Raw genomic sequence first — 19,048 nt, 5'->3', positions numbered from 1 at the left:
TGAAACATGATGTTCCTGAAAGTTGTTGGAGGATTCTGAAGGTTTTCTTGTGGTGTTAAGCACTGCTGTGCCTGGCTTTGGAAGAATCAAATCCGCTACAATATAATCTATAACGGAGTATTTTCACTTTTCAGATGTTCCTCCTGCTGATCAAGAAAAGCTTTTTATCCAGAAGTTACGACAATGTTGTGTACTTTTTGACTTCGTTTCTGATCCACTAAGTGACCTAAAGTGGAAGGAAGTGAAACGAGCAGCTTTAAGTGAAATGGTAGAATATATCACACACAATCGCAATGTGATTACAGAACCTATTTACCCTGAAGTAGTACATATGGTAAGTGATTTCACTATGAGAACTCTTCTGATGTGTTTTTCATTCATAGTTTTGGCTGTATCAATTTATCTTGGGAAAAATCTTACTGAAATCTTGAAATATGATCAACTGTGTTTGCACATCACAAAAGGGTGATGTAAGAGTGCTTTTAAATCCCATTGCCAGTGTTGATGTCTCTTCTTGGTAAGACACAAACTTGGCGTGTGTATTGGGCAGAAGTAAATTATGGTTGAAGTTGGTAACAATGAAATCTTGTATTTAAAATAGAAAGATTGTTTTTTTTCCCCACAGGTCTCTTTTTGAACAGGTGTCTGTAAAGTTAGAGAGGGAAGTTAAGCATGTCTGGCTGTTCAAAAACCTCATCTAGACTGCAAAACAGAAAATTTGGGGAAAAAACTAGATTTGAGTTACAATTACCTTTGCAAACTTGATACTTAATCTGATGTAATCCCCTTCAGAACCAGGGACTGATTCTTCTTTAATGTATTCAGAGGTGAGACTGAGTCTTTTTTTAGTACACTGGGTGGCACATAAGGTTCTGCTGGAACAAGCCATGCAAATTGTTCAGGCATACATTGTTCCTCCCTTCGCACTATTCAGATTCTAGCCAGGTAGACCTGGTTCATTTTGCTGTTGTCCTTAAGTCCACTCCAAAGGATAAGGCCATGAAACTATAGGGGAGTCTTTCAGCTCTCATTGTGATGACTAGACACCAGTTGCCTGGAGTAGCAGTTGGGTTGAGGTCTATCTGTAACTGTTGTCTGCAGTACACTGAGAACAGAAGGCATCAATTCCTCATTACTAAGCCTACAAGAAACTCCTGACCACGTGTGAGATGAATTTTCAGGAGGCTGAGAAAACAGTGTATCTTTAATATAACTATGAACTTAGTCAATATTTTAGCTTCCTCCTGTAAATCAGAGGCATTGAAACTTCTTCAAAGATTCTAAGGATTTATAGTATGGAAGGTGTTGTTTATTCTGAAGATTGCTTGTCTAAGTCAGCTGTTAGTGTTTACTGATACAGAAGTTATTTTCATGAGAACTTCTGAGTACATGAGGTTTGTGTATAACTCTAGATGTCAAACATGTACACAGAGCATTGAGGATGGCTAATGAGATGTGGGATCATGGCTTTTCCCATGTCTCAGTAGCTTATTTATTGTTTTCTAATTGATTACTTGTTTTGTGATACTTGGCTGATAAAAGAGGAGTTATGAAAGAGCTTGCTGAGTCTTCATTTAGGTAAAATGGACTTCATGAGTATGTCAGACACTAATGTTCACTCTGGCCAAGAAGCATTAACTGCCCATAGTTTCATAGCTTTTCCCTTAAGTGCCTTCAATATCTTTATGAACCAGTTATGGTCAGAACACATTTAGCTGAGGACAATACATAGTGTCTTCCATTTCAGACGCAGTTAATGGTAATGAAGTCAGCACTTTGGTCAGTTTAATTTTCATGCAAGATTTGGCTGCTAGCTTAATTGCTAGTGTTTTGCTGGGAACACACAGCATCTGACAGGCCTTTCTGAGAGTTTAAAATGCCTTTTGATATGCAGTTTTCTAAAGGGTGTGAGGTTTCCTTGCATGGGACTTAATGCAGCCTTGCGATGGACGCTGTCAGGGAAGGCACATAGAGTACAGACCCAAATTAATGCTGCCTTCCACTTCAGGCAGGAATTGGGCAACACATGGGTTCTGTCTGTTTTAAGAGGGAGTATGAAAGTCAACATCACTATGAATACTCACTTCCCCAGATAGCACCCAGAGCATATTCAGGATGCTGAGAGAAGATATGGGCAGCACTGGATAAGGAAGTGCAGGGTTGTAGCGTTCTGAGGGAGCACTGGATCAAAAGCATGGATAAATATGGTTTACTTGTTTCTGTAGCTCCCAGGTTAACTTACTAGATGATATAGCTGTGGATGGTAAACTAACATTTTTGTGAAGCACATAGGCTAATATTGCTTTTGAAAATTGATAATATCTAGGAACATATCTAACTTTATTTAGCAACTGAAGCAGTTTTCCCTGCAGCTTCTCACGCTTTATGAAGACTTAAATTCCATACTCAGTTATATCTATGGGAAGTTGGTTTATTTTGTTTTCTTTTGGGGGTTTTGCAAGTGTGTTTTTCTGTTTTAACCCTGATCTTTGATCTAGAATAGGAGAGATTGCTGTGAATACAAGTGTACTACTTTTGGCTCTGTTTAGCTGTTAGGATGTCTTTATTCACAGGAATATGGAAGGCACAGACTTTCAGATTAAATAGCTTGTCATTCAGAGCTGTTCATGTCAGGCTTTGCTCAGATTGCTCAGCAGGAGGGAGGAGAACATACATAATGATATCTCTGGTGCTTACTTGCTTGAAAGTATTCTCTAGTGTTACACGAAATGGGCCACCAGAAAAATAGGATGTGTAACTACCACTGCAGCAAACATATCCGTGAGGCAGTAAAAATACAGAGAACTTTGCTACTGTCCTAAGTTATGTCCTTTGGAGTCAAGTATTGTCAGTACTAACAGCACAGAGAGAACTTTGGCACACTCACCTGGTTTCCATAACTCTTTCCATTTGCCTTTCTTAAAAATAAAACCATAGAGCATTTTACCTAACTTCTTACATGACCTGGCTTTTCTTCTTTATAGCAAGAAAGAGCTGAAATATTCTTCTATTTGCTAAACAACTTCAAGTTCTACCTTTCAAGTGTCTTCCTGGGGTTGTTTTCTTGAAGCATCATTGTCTATTTTAACTTCTTCACCATACTTTTTAAACTAAGCTTAGAGGTTGTTAGTTGCTTGATGTTTGTGCATTTAAAATGGGGAACATAAAGGTATTTCTAGCTTTACTCTTAATTTTTTCAAATAGTAGTTGCTCTGAGATGCCAGCCTCAGTCTTTGTCAGAGCTACATCGCAGTTGCTGAAATGAAGGAATACTCTGAGGAAAAATAGAGCGTTAGGATGGCTTTTCCATCATGGGTAGATGATGTAAGTCTTGCAGATTTAGCTAATGCAGTTTGATACTGCCTCCCACTGTCTGCTCTGCCATCTGTCAGATGGGAGATGATGGGAAGGCACAGGCATGTGATCCTTAGCCCTGCCAGTTAATAGGTAATTCATGGCATCATTTTAAACTGTGAATAGAGGTGTTAATGAGAAGTCAGAATGTGAAGAGTGAAACAGGCATTCTGTTGGCTTTCTCAGAATCCCACCAAAGATGGGTGGAATGCATTCCTCTGCAAAATAGCATCTTTAAACTGAGACAGCTTAATCTTTCAGAGCTTTGGAGTAATCTCCAAATGATCAGCAAAAAAAAAAAAAAGCTTTGATGCTATTTTAATTTAAAAAGACCAAAAAAAACCCACCCTCAAGCCAACCATCACCAACAAAAACTCTCAGTAAAACCAAAGAAAACAATGAAAACGTGTGTCTGGCATATGTGGTTGTTATTATCTGCAGTGGAATTTATTGGAGTAGACCTTGCATTCTGAATAGCTGCATAATAAGTCAATTCCAACTTGTAGAGTTGTGGGTTTTTTCCTTAAATTCAGCTGTATTATGTATTTGGAGGAACCTTTCAGCTGATTAAGTAAAATGTTGTTTTGTATCTTCCAATTAGACGTGAAGTTCAGTGCAAGTTTCAACAGAGTCAGGTTTTTTTCCTAGCTGTACTGGCACGTTTTCTGAGCCAAGTGCTGGTTTTCTTGCAAAGACTCTGTAAATGTTTCTGCTGCTCCTGGTGATGTAGCCTTTTGCAAAGAATTTCCCTTTTTCCTGTCAGATCAGTTTCTCTGCCCTATTGTCTCTTACTTTGCCAGACTTAAAAAGTATCTTCTTGGACTTTCACCTAATGATTTGCAAAAAGGTACCTCCAATCTGTTACAGCAATAGAATATCAATAACAATCTGTGGATTAACTCTTGCCAGTACTTGTGGTACCCATTTAGGGTGGAATTTACTTTAGTGCTGTAAAAAGAAATAAGCTTGAAGAGTGTTTCTTTCCAGTGCTTAATGTACTCAGTCATTATGAAGGCTTAGGACAGTACACCACTGTGCTTTTTATTTTGGCAGTGCTCTCATTTCTGCAACATGTTCAGGCTGCTGAGAGACTGAGGCATTTGTCTTAAAAGCATCCTTTTGAAGCAGAGGAGGTGGTTTGGGACCATATACTAATTTGAGTTGATCTTTATAGTTATTCTATACAAAAATAAGTTTAGACTGCTTGGTGTACTGCTTTGATAATGAGCAAGCAACAAAAGAGAGCAAGAAAGTCTCAGTTGGTTGCACTTGCCCAGTTAAATGGATTACATTTTCCTACTTGCTCAGAGATTTTTGTCTCCTACCAACATCTGCCCTATCTAATACTTTGGATTACAAGCAGAGTTGAGGAGTTTCTCTCTTCAGTACTGACAGCCATAGCTATCTTGTGTATACAGATAAAGGCTTTCTCAGGTTTTCGTATTGGCATGTGCAGAAACTTTCCCCCCTACTTGCTCAGAAAACTTTTAATCATTAACTGTTTGAATTACTGGTCCTTTCTAGCCACAAAAAAGCCATCTGTTTTTGCTAGCTGTCATTACAGCTGGAGAACTTAGGATACTGCAGTTTTTCATTCTTTGCACTCTTCTAGGTGAAGTTACTCTTGAGAAGTGCAAAGCTTATCCTAGAAATCATGTGTGACTTTTCTTCAGCCAACAAATGTGATTTACTTAGCATTTGTAATTGTGTTGTATAAATTGCTCTAAATGTAGTTATTTATTACCTTTTTTAAAAAAAAGCAAGCTACATGCACTTAGTGCTGAGGTGATTTTGCCTAGAACAGGACCTCATAGAAAAGCTTTCTGTCCATATGACATGGAATGGGGGATGTTTGTCTTTGTTAGGGACTTAGACACTCTCTTCATGGTACAGAGGTTTGTCAAGAGTGCTGCTTTGTTTGGTTCATATATAGAATGAATGTTTATCTAGACAAGCCCTTGGAAACACAAAAATCACTTACCTGTGTATATATCAACAGTTTAAAAAGCAATTCATCTTTGTAGTCTTCTCCACTTCCATGAGGATGCTGAAAGATTTTCAGGTGTTTGAGAGTTCAGAAGTGAAGTATTAAAGCATTAGGATGTGCATTTCTCCTCCCTCAGTGCCTCTGTGATGTCATGTAGATGGACATGGTTTAAGAGAAATACCACTAAGAAGGGGAGGGAGAAAGTTTGTTTTGAGGTGTAACAATGTGTGTATGTCCATGATGTGAAACTGATAATATTTTACAGAGAAAAACAGTTGTGAGTAATCGCAGTTTTGCATCAGTGCTTCTGAATTCCACTTTTGCAGCTTGTTGCAAGGCCTTGTGCACTATATGTATGAAAAAGATGTTTGTGTAAACATTTAAGTACATTTGCCTGGGCTTTTAATATGTGTGTGTTAGAAGATCAGAGAATTAACCTCTTAAAACACAGGTTTGTGCATGGAAAGTATTCTCCAAGTAGAAATCCTTAAGCAACAACCAATGTATCTCATTGTGTAAATTACTGGTTATATATCTGGTATTTTTGCAAATATGAATTAAAAAGGTAAAAGACTTTTCAGTCAAAACCATCTTTGAAGTCTTTTTTTAGTCATTCACTTGTTTCAAAGCTCTCAAAGGTATCTGTGATTTCAGTTTGCAGTTAATATGTTTCGAACATTACCACCATCTTCCAATCCAACGGGAGCAGAATTTGATCCAGAGGAAGATGAACCAACCTTAGAAGCTGCGTGGCCTCATCTACAGGTATTGAATGAAGACTGAAATGTCATAATCTAACAGAAGTCTGGTGTTGAAATCATTGGGTTTTGACTCAAAATTGTTCAGGTTACATGTTTATCTCAAGTCAATCACATCTTTCTGCAATGTTAACACTTTCTTGAATTTAAACTGACTGTATTTTTTTAATCAGTATATGATTAAATAATTAAAGATTTGGGATTACATATGTTATTTCAAATGAGCTTCCATTTGTCCCCACATTTGATCTGACTCTGGTACAGCTCTAGCTTTCAGAGGAGGAGGTAGGAGAAGAGAGAATCTTCAACACACACCCTTCCAGTATTCAATATTAGATTTGAGTAAAATCTAGTGATGAGAGTTCTGCAGAATTTCAACACTGTTCAAAGAGCCTTAAGTTCTTGTACTTTGTCAGGAGAGCAAGAGCAAAGCTTTTACTCTGTTGTATATAAATATTGAGTTCTGAGCAACGAATTAGTGACTTTGCTAATGTGCCACATATAAAATGATTCCTTGTTTAAAAGACTAATCCTGGTTTTTTTGTTTGTTTTTTTCAGCTTGTTTATGAATTTTTCTTAAGATTTTTAGAATCTCCAGATTTTCAACCTAATATAGCTAAGAAATATATTGATCAGAAGTTTGTATTACAGGTGAGGTAACAAAAATTACTTGTAGCTAATGCGTTGTAAAAATAAAGTAGAGCTTGAAGTTAAAATGCATCTCTTCTGTTCCATTTCTGCAGCTTTTAGAGCTCTTTGACAGTGAAGATCCTCGTGAAAGAGATTTTCTTAAAACAACCCTTCACAGAATATATGGGAAATTCTTGGGCCTAAGAGCTTACATCCGGAAACAAATTAATAATATATTTTATAGGTATGTCAGTATCTTTGGATCATGGTGTATGTGTTGGGTATTACTTGATCAGATACACAGCTAAAAATACTCCAAAGACCCTGAAAGCAGTAAGCTTATACCGACTATTTTTATATCTAACACTGTATAATGGCAGTGAGTGAGGTTCAGATTAGAGGAGGCTTGTGTGCAGCCGAAATTTGCAGCTGAAAGTTGAGTTAGGATGTGATTCAGGGGATGGTTTGATGTCTTTATCTGGGAAGGGGTTTCTTTGTTACTGAGTAGTAGTATTTGTGTTCTGGTGGTGCCTTAACAAAATGTGTTTCATAATGCAGAAGTTGAGCTCGAATTGAATGTCAGAGATCTGGAATTTGCTTGAAGGAATGTATTTACTACCTTTTCTCTCCTCAGAACTCAGATATCCCATTTGGGGCTTGTGAAATGTCTTTTTAATTGCCATAGAGTGAACTGTAACTAATGTCTGACATTACTACTTTATTTTCTTCTTTGTTTTAAAGATGAAGAATCAATTCACTGTATTACTAAATGGCTTTGGAAGTGTGGTTTTACTGCCACTATGTCAAGCATGAATGCAGGGTTGTGATGCCTTTTCTTGTCTTAGTTTTCATAGAATCACTTTGATTGGAAAACACCTTTAAGAAAACAGAGTCCTTGTCTTTTCTACAAACAATTACATTGTGTGTCAATTTTATACTCCTTCCATCATGCTTCCTTTTTTCCTCTCCTGCTGTTGTTTTCATACCACAATGAATTTATGATGCCACTCCTTCCACAAAATAGCAAAAAGCTGCCACATACTCAGTGCCATCTCATGAATAGCACCCAGCAGTACCAGCTGTACAGGGAACTTATCTTCCCTGTCTGTGATAACCAGTAAGCCTTTAGAAAGAGGTACAGAGGGAGTACTTTAAAATAATTAGTAAGCCTTTATTTGCCACTTCTTGCACTTTCAGGGGTAACAGAAGCCAGGTCTTCACAGATAGTTCTCCTGCATTGGCACTTTGGAATGTGAAGAAATGTTCTGGTCATTAGATAACTGTGTATAAAAATAGTTTGTTTTCATTTTGAAATATATCTGGGAGATGATACAGTTTGCTTTGCAGAGACCACTTTTCTCTTACTGTAGGAGGAAAAGAAATAAACAGAAAACCTCACTTGGTTATGTATTATTTAAGAGTTAGAAGTTAAAACATTTTGCATCCAAATGTAAATTAGTGTTCCTGGATATGAACAGCGGGGAGGAAAGTTGATTCGGCTTCTGTCTTGAGTCAGTGAATTGTGCATAATCACTGAATCGTAACCTCTTAAGGGTTGGAAGGGACTTGGAAAGCTCATCCAGTGCAACCCCCCTGCCAGAGCAGCACCACCTAGAGTAGGTCACACAGGAACTCGTCCAGGTGGGTTGGAATGTCTCCAGAGAAGGAGACTCCACAGCCCATCTGGGCAGCCCCTGCCAGTGCTCCCTCACCCTGAAGAATTCTTCCTTGTGTTTCCATGGAACCTCTTCTGTTCCAGCTTGTCCCCGTTGCTCCTTGTCCTGTCATTGGCCATCACTGAGAACAGCCTGGCTCCATCCTCCTGACACCCACCCTTTATGGACTTACAAACATGAATGAGGTCACCCCTCAGCCTCCTCCAAGTTGCAGAGCCGCAGCTCCCTCAGCCTTTCATCACAAGGGATGATAAAAAAATATGTTTTCCAAGGAGTGGAATTATTTTCTCATAAATGTAAAGGTTTAAAACTGCTTGCAAAATACCTGCAGTTGCATATGGAACTTTCTTAATCAATTAATACTTGGGTGATGTGGGAGAAGAGTGGAAAGGTGATGGCCTAGTAAATTACAATGCTTCATCAAAGGGAAAGTCAGAAAACTTTTACTTTCTCTCTTTATTCCAGAGCCTTTTATATGCACAGAGGTCTGCAATGCCAAAGAGCTTTTATAGATCCATAAGTAGTAACTATTCAAACACCTTGAGCTTTCATGCACTACAGAAGGTTGAGTCATGGCATTTGATTATGCCAGATGCTCTTGTGTTCTTTTAATATTTAAAGTATTGTTTGCTGTGTTCAGTTTTGCATTATTAAAATGGCATAGAACGTGAGTATTGGAAAAAGCTCAAGTGCATGCTGCTGTGTTAAATGTGGGAGAGAAGAGCAAGTAAGTGTGAAGGTTAAGAAGCAGTTTAATGTGTCTTCATAAAATTGCCTTTCCACCATTTATTTCTGTTTTCTTTTTACTGACTGAGACCTGGGAGGTCAAGGCTACCTGTAATGCTAGATGAGAATCTTGGTATTAGGTTTGTATCTCTTCAGTAGTAACTGAGTAAAACTTTTCATTTATCTAGGTTTATTTATGAAACAGAACATCACAATGGCATAGCAGAATTACTGGAAATACTGGGAAGGTAAGTTTTTGTCTTTGTTCAGTTAAACTGACTTGGTCTTTAGTGCAGACTTGAAAAATCAAGTTGAGGATTGCAGATTGCTTTGAGATAAGATTAAAATAACTTCATATTATGTGTTGAAGCTGTAGTGAGGAAAGTAATGTTTGTGTAAGATTGCAGATACTTGCATCTTGTGGCAATGTTTTGAGATGTGACAGTTTTTTTAAATCTTACTTTTTAAGTCTTAGGTCAGGATCCTTGTAATTAATATCAGTTGTAGAACAACTGCAAATGACGTGTAATGAGTTGAACTTTGCTCAGAAGTTCTTCTGACATCACTAGATACAGAGTGGGGTAAACAAAGGAAGCACAGGTTATGAAACTTCTTTTGTTAATGCTGTTATTGTGCAGACTTCAGGGATGCATCTGAAAGCCCTTGAAGCTAAGATTTAGGACTTGCAGCTGAGAGCTTGTCAAAGCTACTGTGGTTTTTGTAAACAGGTTTCTCTAATTCATGTGCAAGCTTTTGGGTTTCTTTTATACTGTTGTGCATGTTCTGGGTTTGTGCTGAGAAGAATGTTGATAACACAGGAATGTTTTGGTTCTTACAGAGCACTGAAAACAAGGGTTTCTATAAATCCTGGGCAGTAGGTGAAGATTTTCTATAAATCCTGATTTACTTTTTTCCCCCTGACAGCATAATTAATGGATTTGCCTTACCACTAAAAGAAGAGCACAAAATATTCCTATTAAAGGTTTTGTTACCATTGCACAAAGTGAAATCACTCAGTGTCTACCATCCACAGGTAAGTTTTGTGTGGAACTTTTCATACAAGGGGTAAAGTAAACCTAGAGAGGTCAGGGGGACTCCAGTCATTCTGACATGGATTCTGTTCTGAGCTCCAATGCTTCCTTGCTAACTGACCTTGGGGAAATTGTTTCATACATACACCTTCATTTGTTGAAGGAAAAGATATATATGTGTGAGTAGGTGTATCAATAAATGTTTCGAAGTACTGTAGTGTTTATAGATGAGATGTATGTAGTTGGGTAATGTGAGAGTTCTTGATATTATTTATCCACACACAGGATTTTTTTTACCTTGTAATGTTTAGACATAGGAAAGTTGCAGAAAAGCATGGCTTCAATGAATGTCATCTAGAAACAGTCTTTTCTAAACTACATGGAGACTTTCAGCTGAATTCAGGTTCTTACAGCTGTTGATGTTTGGAAGCATTATTTCATTCAGCTGATCTTTTCAGAAGCACGTAGTAATAAAAAAAGAGGACATCTGAGTTGTATCAGGCTTTTAAACCAGTTGTATCTCTTCTATGTTGAGTTGAATTGCATTCAGAATTACTAGAGGACTGGGAAATCATACAGTGTCACAGAAAACACATAGTGTTATTGCAGTTGAGCTGGTTTTTTCTCCACGAGAAATTGTTACATAGCTTTGGGGTTCTTTTAATTGGAAAGTTGAATATTTTCTGTGTAAGTTCAAGTGCTCCAAGTTTAAGTACTATTTCTTCAAATAAAATTACTGACAACTTGTATTCTTGTAAGAACACCATTTGTATAATTACTGTTATTTAGCAATTAGAGATACTTACAAGCTTTTGATTTGTTTGTTGCCTGTTGGGATTTGCATTAGTTCCTGTTGTAGTAGGCTAGAGTGGCTTCCACTTAGAAAACTAGGGAAAAACCCAGTCTTTCTAATGCTATAAATGTAACCTGTTGGGGTGCAGCCAAACACACCTTTCTTTTTATCTCAACTAGTGCAAATATCTGTGATAGTTACCTTTTCTTATATCTGCCTGAGTCAGATTGCTCTTTATTCCCTTTCATTCACAAAGTAATACTCCAAAACCTTCAAGTAATTTGCATTCTCATTACTATCAGTAAAAAGAAGATAGTGACACAGGGATGCCTCTTACATGTCCTCCTTAATGAAATGAGAAATCACTTCAAGTAAGCTTAGCATGTGAAACAGCAGAGTAAATCCACAGTAGCAGATACACATAAAGAGAGCTGATCTGTGTTAAAATTTCCTTTAGAATAGTGGAGAACACTAGATACAATAACTTTTGTACATTCCTCAGATTACCCAGGGACATTGATGCCAAACAGGAAAGGAATTGGGATCATCAGCTGAACTTCCATAAATGGAGAGACATTAGAGAAACAGTTAAGCAGGTGATGAGGTGTGCAGTGATCCTCCCATTTACTTGGGACTGTTGGCCTATCAAGTGAAATGGTTTAGGCACAGGTAGATAGTCTCTTTCTCAGAATTGGAAGTTGGTAAATACTGCAGTTCTGCCTCAGCTTGCATCAGCTTCACACTGCTCTGTATAGTTATCATGAGTTCTCATACATAGAAAATCCTAAGCTTTACAACTGTTCAGTGCATTTTTAACTAGCTTGAGTAATGAAATAGAAAACAAAGTATTGAATCAGGATGGGACACCATAATGTTAGTGAGTGAAAAGCACTTTAGAGGACAAGATCCTGTATTTGAAAAGAAAGTGCTGAAATGCCAAGTACTAGGTCTGAAGAGAAAGCATCACATTACATGCTTGTCTATTTTATAACCCAGAATAAAGTGAAGACAGACTTGGGAAGGTTGGGGGAAAATGTTAAAGTGGATTTATCCTTCTGTGGTTCAAAGTTATCTGCCAATTATATTATTTTGTAAAGTTACCCAAAAAGCTGTTGTATTTTAATTTGAATCAGTAGCCTTCTGCACTATGCAAGTGCTTTCAACGTGTGTTTAGTATCCCAGTGAGCATTAATAATAATCTTTTTCTTTTACTTCAGCTGGCCTACTGTGTAGTTCAATTTTTGGAAAAGGACAGCACACTTACAGAACCAGTAAGTTTATCTTTGCACTATATTGTATGTAATGTGTTTTGCAATATTAATATCTCTTTCATCTGCTTAGGGAGGTTTGGAGAGTATGGAATTGGTTTTATTAGGAAAAGTCAAATGTTTAACCATTTTGATCTGTCAAATTCAGTTCTTCCAACAGTTGTTTGGCATGTCCAAAACAACATTAAGAACATACCTCTTAAAAACAGGACAGAGTTTATTGTATCATAGAATCAAAGAATGGTAGGGGTTGGAAGGGACCTTTAGAGATCATCCAGTCCAACCCCCTGCAGAAGCAGCTCCCACCTACATCAAGTCACATAGGAACACGTCCAGGTGGGCCCTGAAGCCCTCCAAGGAAGGAGACACCACAACCCCTCTGGGCAGCCTGAGCCAGGGCTCCATCACTCTCACAGTGAAATAGTTTTTTCTTATGTTTAAATGGAACTTTTTGTGTTCCGGCTTCATCCCATCACCCCTTGTCCTGTTGCTATCTGCTATAGAAAAGAGGAATGTCCCAGCCTCCTGACACCCACTCTTTAGATATTTATAAATGTTAATGAGATTTCCCCTCAGTCTCCTCTTCTCCAGACTAAACAGCCCCAGGTCCCACAGCCTTTCCTCAAAAGGAAGATATTCCAGTCCCCTGATCATCTTGATGGCCCTGCACTGGCCTCTCTCCAGCACTTCCCTGTCCCTCTTAAGCTGGGGAGCCCAGAACTGGACACAGGACTCCAGATGAGGCCTCACCAGGGCAGAGTAGAGGGGGAGAAGAATTTCCCTTGACCTGCTGCCCACACTCTTCTTGATGCCCCCAGGATGCCATTGGCCTTCTTGGCCACGAGGGCACGTTGCATTGTGCTCATTTTGTTCTGACTGGCTGGCTATGAGATGATTGATCCAGAGGCATAGTCCAAAATTGGCTTGCCTCAGCTGAGCTCTATTGAGAGACCAGTGTGTAGACAACACAGATTTCTGGCACAGGGAGCTGCCTATTGATGAAAGGCTTTTGAGTCAAATCCTGTTAATGTCTACCAGGTTTGGACCATAGACAAAACCAGACTTTGGTCTGGCTGCATGTAATTGCCCAGATGAATACTTCTAATTGTCCTCAATAATATATCGTGTTTTGCCTCGTTACACCCAATGTTAATAACCAATATGTTTAATCACTGAGTAGCAATCAAGAAAATGATTGCTACTAACAAAGATGCGCCTCATTAGACTATAACCATTCCCACTGTAGAATGGAAACTGAGATTCTTGAAACAAATGAAATAGGCAGCTGAGCAAGAACTCTCTTTTACTTGGAGCTTTTAATATTTAAGTTATCAAATCTCAGATATTGTCACTTGTGCTACGTGAGATCTTGAAATCTTAGCTTTGTCTGTCACATGCTTCCTAGTACCAGTCTAAACTAATACACATCAAATACGTTTCCCGTGTTGTTCACAAAATGATTACAACATTCTTTAACTTGGCACATGCATCACCAAAGAACTAGGCCCCCCTTCAAAAACTCTGGTCATTACAAGACATTTCCAGTGTTTCCCCTATTAATTGTCATATGAGATGTTTTGTTTATCTAGGACTAGATATTGTTGTTCTTTATGTGTTTTGGATTTTTTTGTTACTCTTTAACCACAAACCAAAAGCATTTTGAATATGTAAATGTTTTATTAACTTCTCATCAAAAGTATATAAATGAGTGCTATGCCAGTTGTTTTAAAGTATTTAACATGGTTTAAATATTGATTGAAGGGAAATGACCTGTTTGAATGTTGGGAGGCACCAAATTGCCACAGATAGATGACAAAAAATGTAAAGTTTTGGAATAAAGATGGAAATTACACTTTGGTTTGAAAACTGGTGTCACTGGGGGAAGTGTGATCACCTTTTCATAACAAAAACCTTTGTGTCTACTCACATTTTTCCTAAATCACCAATTGCTAACAGTGCAAGAGTGGTGGTACTTACAGTAACTGTTCCAAGAACTGGGCGGTAGAAGCTGCCATCACTTACAGTGGCAGATATGTTTTTCCCATAGTACAGTAGCAAATTTGCACTTCTATTTGATGAACATGTTAAGTTAGATGTCAAATGACTTTAGTCTATGGATTACTTTTTAACATGTCTTAAGTGAATGAATTGTTTCTCTGAATAAATGTGTTTACACCTGTTAAAGGTTATTTCTGTGACACTGAACAGTGTCTGATCACTGCTGTCACATGAGACAAGAAATCTGAGTGGTGTGTTCTGTTTAAGATATCAGCCTTCTCAACGAGATGATTTAGTGCAAGATAAAGTCATAATCATTTGAGGCTGATGTTTGCTTTGTCTCTATAGGTTGTAATGGCACTGCTGAAATACTGGCCAAAGACTCACAGTCCAAAAGAAGTCATGTTTTTAAATGAACTAGAAGAAATTTTAGATGTCATTGAACCATCTGAATTTGTAAAAGTTATGGAGCCTCTTTTCAGACAGCTAGCCAAATGTGTGTCCAGTCCACACTTTCAGGTATGTACTTACTGAATCCACGGTAATGGGAGGATTTTTATGAAGCAGACCTGTTGATGGTGTTATCTGCCATTCACCAGAATCGGTTTTATTTGTTCTAAAAAGAAGTCTTCAGTTCTGTGCCCAGTTCTAGGGATCCAAACGTTAGTTTAAGGTAGTGTGGTATGTGCATTTGTACTAGGTGTTGCACTTCATCATTACACTTCATGTTCAAGCTTAAAAGCTTGTGGCTTTCAGGAGTATCTGAAGTTGTCTAGGACAGGGTTTGCATTTCACTGCTTGTAGTCATAGAATCATAGAATGGTAGGGTTGGAAGGGACCTTTAGAGATCATCTAGTCCAACCCCCCTGCAAAGCAGGTTCACCTAGATCAGGTCCAGGCGGGTCTTGAAGACCTCCAAGGAAGGAGCTTCCCCAACCCCTCTGGGCAGCCAGGATGTCCCAACCTCCTGACACCCATCCTTTAGATATTTATAAATGTCAATAAGATCCCCCCTCAGTCTCCTCCAGACTGAACAGCCCCAGGTCCCACAGCCTTTCCTCATAAGGAAGATGCTCCAGTGCCCTGATCATCTTGGTGGCCCTGCACTGGCCTCTCTCCAGCACTTCCCCGTCCCTCTGGAGCTGGAGAGCCCAGAACTGGACACAGGACTCCAGATGAGGCCTCACCAGGGCAGAGCAGAAGGGGAGCAGAACCTCCCTTGACCTGCTGCCCACACTCTTCTCAATGCATCCCAGGCTGCCATTGGCTTCTTGGCCACGAGGGCACGTTGCTGGCTCATGTTTAGCTTATTATCAATCAGCACTCCCAGATCTCTCTCTGCAGAGCTGCTCTCCAGCAGTTTGACCCCCAGCCTGTACTGGTGTAGGGGATTGTTCCTCTATAAATGCTATTTCTTTGTGAAAACATTCCTTTGCTTGAATTTCAGAGCTCATAGCTTATAGTTTCAATCATGTCTCTATTAAGTAAAAAACAACTTTTCAGTCTCCGTTAGATCCATGACACCTATTTGCCCTAGAAAAATCCAAATCTATGTTGCAACTTGTCTGTCTTTTCCTTCAGTTATTTGCTCTTCAAGAGACTGAAGAGACATTCCTTTTTGTCATGTTGTGTCTTTAGGTGGCAGAGCGAGCGTTGTACTACTGGAATAATGAATATATCATGAGTTTAATTAGCGATAACGCAGCAAAGATTTTACCCATCATGTTTCCGTCCTTGTACCGGAATTCAAAGACACATTGGAACAAGTAAGGAGTATTTGTACAAATAAAGCTGTTCTGCTTGATTTATGTCTAGTTTTAAGCTTAAAAGTGGTTGAGATCTTGAAGTTCCTAGTTTTACCAGTGTGTTCAGCTCTTCATTCCATGGCATTAGGTTTGCTGGGCAAGGAGGGAGACTACTGTTGTCAACATTTGTAGGGAACACTAAGCATTAAAGATGATAGTATTTTCCTTTTTTCATTAAACAAGAAACACTGTGTTAGTGCATAAAATCCATTACATTTTTATTACTGTGAAGCAAGTTGGGCATTAATACATAGTTCATGCACTCCTAAAGACTAATTTTGACTTCTGATCTCTAACTTTTTTGCTGATTCACATCTTTTCTGCATTCTAGTAGAATATGTTGTAGACAGGTCATTTTTCCTTTCCCTTTTTCCCCCCCTTTGTTTATTGCTTTCTCTTCTTTCTCCATTGACTATTTTCATTTCTCCCTCCCCAATAACATAGCACTTATGCATGAAAACAGTCCTGGTCAGCTCCTTTCTGCAGCTGTTCCATTACAAAGTGCCTCTTTGTTTGAGTTGTTGTGTAACTGCTGGGATGGTAAAAATCTGACAATCTAGAGCTGGCCATGAATTGAGGACTGCCGATGGCTTGGCCAAGAATGAGTAATCAATCTGCCACTGAACACAGGAAAAGCAATGGTAGATCAAGTGAAGTTAAAGTGATTGGTTACTGTCACTGGATGTAAGCAGTAACAAATAATGGACTCATTAATAAAATTCTGCTTCAGTGATGCAATTGTACATCATAAATGTGGATTGCTGTCAGTTGCTTTTTCTGGCTTTCAAGGCCATGCACTCATTCTGAGCACAAGTCATGCAACCCCCTACAGCTGCACTCTTATTTGTAACTCACACATATGACACGAGATAATCACTTAACTGGTTGTTTTTTGGATTTAATGATCAGAAATAGATTCCAGACTGGAACTGTAAATGACCCTGTAAGAGTGCTACATGCAACAGATTCTTTTTCTTTCATTTTTCTGATGTTTTTCACTTCACTCTTCTAAGGCTTTGCTAGAGAGTCCTGGTATAATTGTGTAGAAGTGAATGCTGTTGCTGTGTGGCAGTTTTCAAAGTGGAATGGTGTTTAGGCTCCTTTTAATTGCTAACTTTTTTCCCTTGAATTTGTCAGTTGCCAGTAAGTTACTTATATCAAAATCTTTGTCATCTTGTATTGTTTTCTAACAACCTTAGTTGGATTAGTGTCAGCTGCTAAATTTCAAAACTAATCCTCCATTGGACATGAAGTTCAAACATCAAAAGTGTGAGTGATGAGTAGTACCATAGAGTAAGAAAACTGCATTCCAAGACGGTAACTTTAGTGTTTGTATATGCCCTACTGAGGGTACACTGAAACTTCCACTAACTAGTTTTGTTTCCACTTATTCTGAAATGATGTAATTTTCCAGTTATGTAGGCTATTGGCTACTGTTGACCAGAAAAAATAGATTTCAAAGTTTAAAGTACTCTGAGTTTCAACCAGAAGTTTTACTTATAGGACAATACATGGCTTGATATACAATGCTCTGAAACTCTTCATGGAGATGAACCAAAAACTGTTCGATGACTGCACACAGCAATTTAAAGCAGAAAAACTGAAGTAAGTTTTCATGTCAGTGTGTCTGTCTGTTCTTGAATTTGTCCAGAGTGCTTTAGCTCTGAAAAACTACTGTGTCTTTGGTAAGAACTTGCCCATAGCTCTGAAAAACTACTGTGTCTTTGGTAGGAACTTGCCCATGAAGTATAGCAGTCTCAAAATCGACTTATTGAAGCTTCTTGTTTTAGATGTGAACTCTTACATCATCTTAAGAATAGGATGCTTCATGTAGTCTTTGACCTAATGCTGCTGTGGGCCACCATCTTTGGAAACTTTTTTTTTGGAGGACACTGGCAATCATGGAGCCCAGAGTAAAAGATCTGTTAAACAGTTTGGGTTACATCCTGTGTTTATTTCAGTGTGATTTATTTACCCAGTCTCACAGTTCTTCCCGAAACATTTGTTGAGCGTTGCCTTGTGTTGTTTTTAGAATGTCTTTCTAAAAATAGAGTTGTTACTCTATTATAGTACATAGAGGCATTTGCACATTGTTTGTCAGAAGGCTGCCACTGAGTTTATGTTCTTGCATAGGCCTGTGAACAGAGAATGGATTTGGAATCTAGAACTTCTCTGGTTTATACCCCAAAACCTAGCTAACTTTTATGAAAAAATCACTTATTTTCTGTTCCTCTCTTTCCAGTTTTGTTAAATAGACATAATTTCTATTAATATCCAGCATATAAAATCTACCAAAGTGAGATGGAGAAGTCAAAAGCTTTAGTGGTTTGTCTCTCAGGGGCTAGGAAGAAGAGGTAGAAAGAGAATACTGAAAATACCTGGATTTGAATTTGATTTTTGATATCAAATTGAACAAGCAGTGGTTCAAATTCTACACCTGTTTTAATGAACATACTGTTAGTAGTACAAGTTATTGATGTAGATTGATTTGTCTAAGTTCCTTATTATAATCTCAGTAGAAATGAGCTAGTATCCTATGTTTTTAAAAAGACTATGTAGGTGTCTCTTCTCTCATAGCAAAGCAGTGGATGCCCTTTTAAATAGGCAACCAGTCTTGTTTTTTGCAGGGGTTTTTCTGGGTGGTGTTGAAGCAGGCAGAGTGCTGATTTGACAGTAAAACAAAATAAAATCCCTCATCACACAAGAACTTCAAAGGGGATGGTTAAAAAGTTCTTTTCCCCTCAGCCCAAACTTAACTTGAGAGCTGGAGGCAAATTTTGTATGTGCTTGAATATAACTGCTCTCTATTTTTTTTGTACATTTGGATCATCTGCTCTGTGCATTGAAGCTAGAGAGCATTTTTAGCACTTTCAAAGGCAGGTGTTCGTTCTAGTGTCTGCATTAAGTTGCTTAGCTGTAAGAAAGAAAGGAAAAACCCAAGCAGAATGTACCATTTTGAAATTACTTTATGCTTTAGAAATGATGGAGTATTGATGTGATGCAAATCATCTTGTCAACAGTC

The 19,048-nt window shown here is 38.3% G+C and overlaps 1 protein-coding gene across 3 annotated transcripts in view; it reads left to right on the top strand.

The window, feature by feature from the left end:
- The window catches only part of PPP2R5C (protein phosphatase 2 regulatory subunit B'gamma), a 75,178-nt gene that overhangs the window by 50,170 nt on the left and 5,960 nt on the right, over positions 1 to 19,048 (top strand). For all 3 annotated transcript variants that reach the window (XM_061997861.1, XM_061997863.1, XM_061997862.1), the window contains 10 exons: positions 135 to 334; positions 5,996 to 6,106; positions 6,658 to 6,750; positions 6,843 to 6,973; positions 9,320 to 9,379; positions 10,056 to 10,164; positions 12,173 to 12,226; positions 14,570 to 14,740; positions 15,860 to 15,987; positions 17,530 to 17,631. In XM_061997861.1, the coding sequence (XP_061853845.1) occupies positions 135 to 334; positions 5,996 to 6,106; positions 6,658 to 6,750; positions 6,843 to 6,973; positions 9,320 to 9,379; positions 10,056 to 10,164; positions 12,173 to 12,226; positions 14,570 to 14,740; positions 15,860 to 15,987; positions 17,530 to 17,631 (1,159 nt within the window). The remainder of the gene's footprint in view (positions 1 to 134; positions 335 to 5,995; positions 6,107 to 6,657; positions 6,751 to 6,842; positions 6,974 to 9,319; positions 9,380 to 10,055; positions 10,165 to 12,172; positions 12,227 to 14,569; positions 14,741 to 15,859; positions 15,988 to 17,529; positions 17,632 to 19,048) is intronic.

The sequence above is a fragment of the Colius striatus genome, chromosome 6 (genome assembly GCF_028858725.1).
Source record: "Colius striatus isolate bColStr4 chromosome 6, bColStr4.1.hap1, whole genome shotgun sequence".
NCBI lineage: Eukaryota > Metazoa > Chordata > Aves > Coliiformes > Coliidae > Colius > Colius striatus.
Note: the sequence above shows the minus strand (reverse complement) of the source record. Positions and strands in the feature narration are given on the sequence as shown.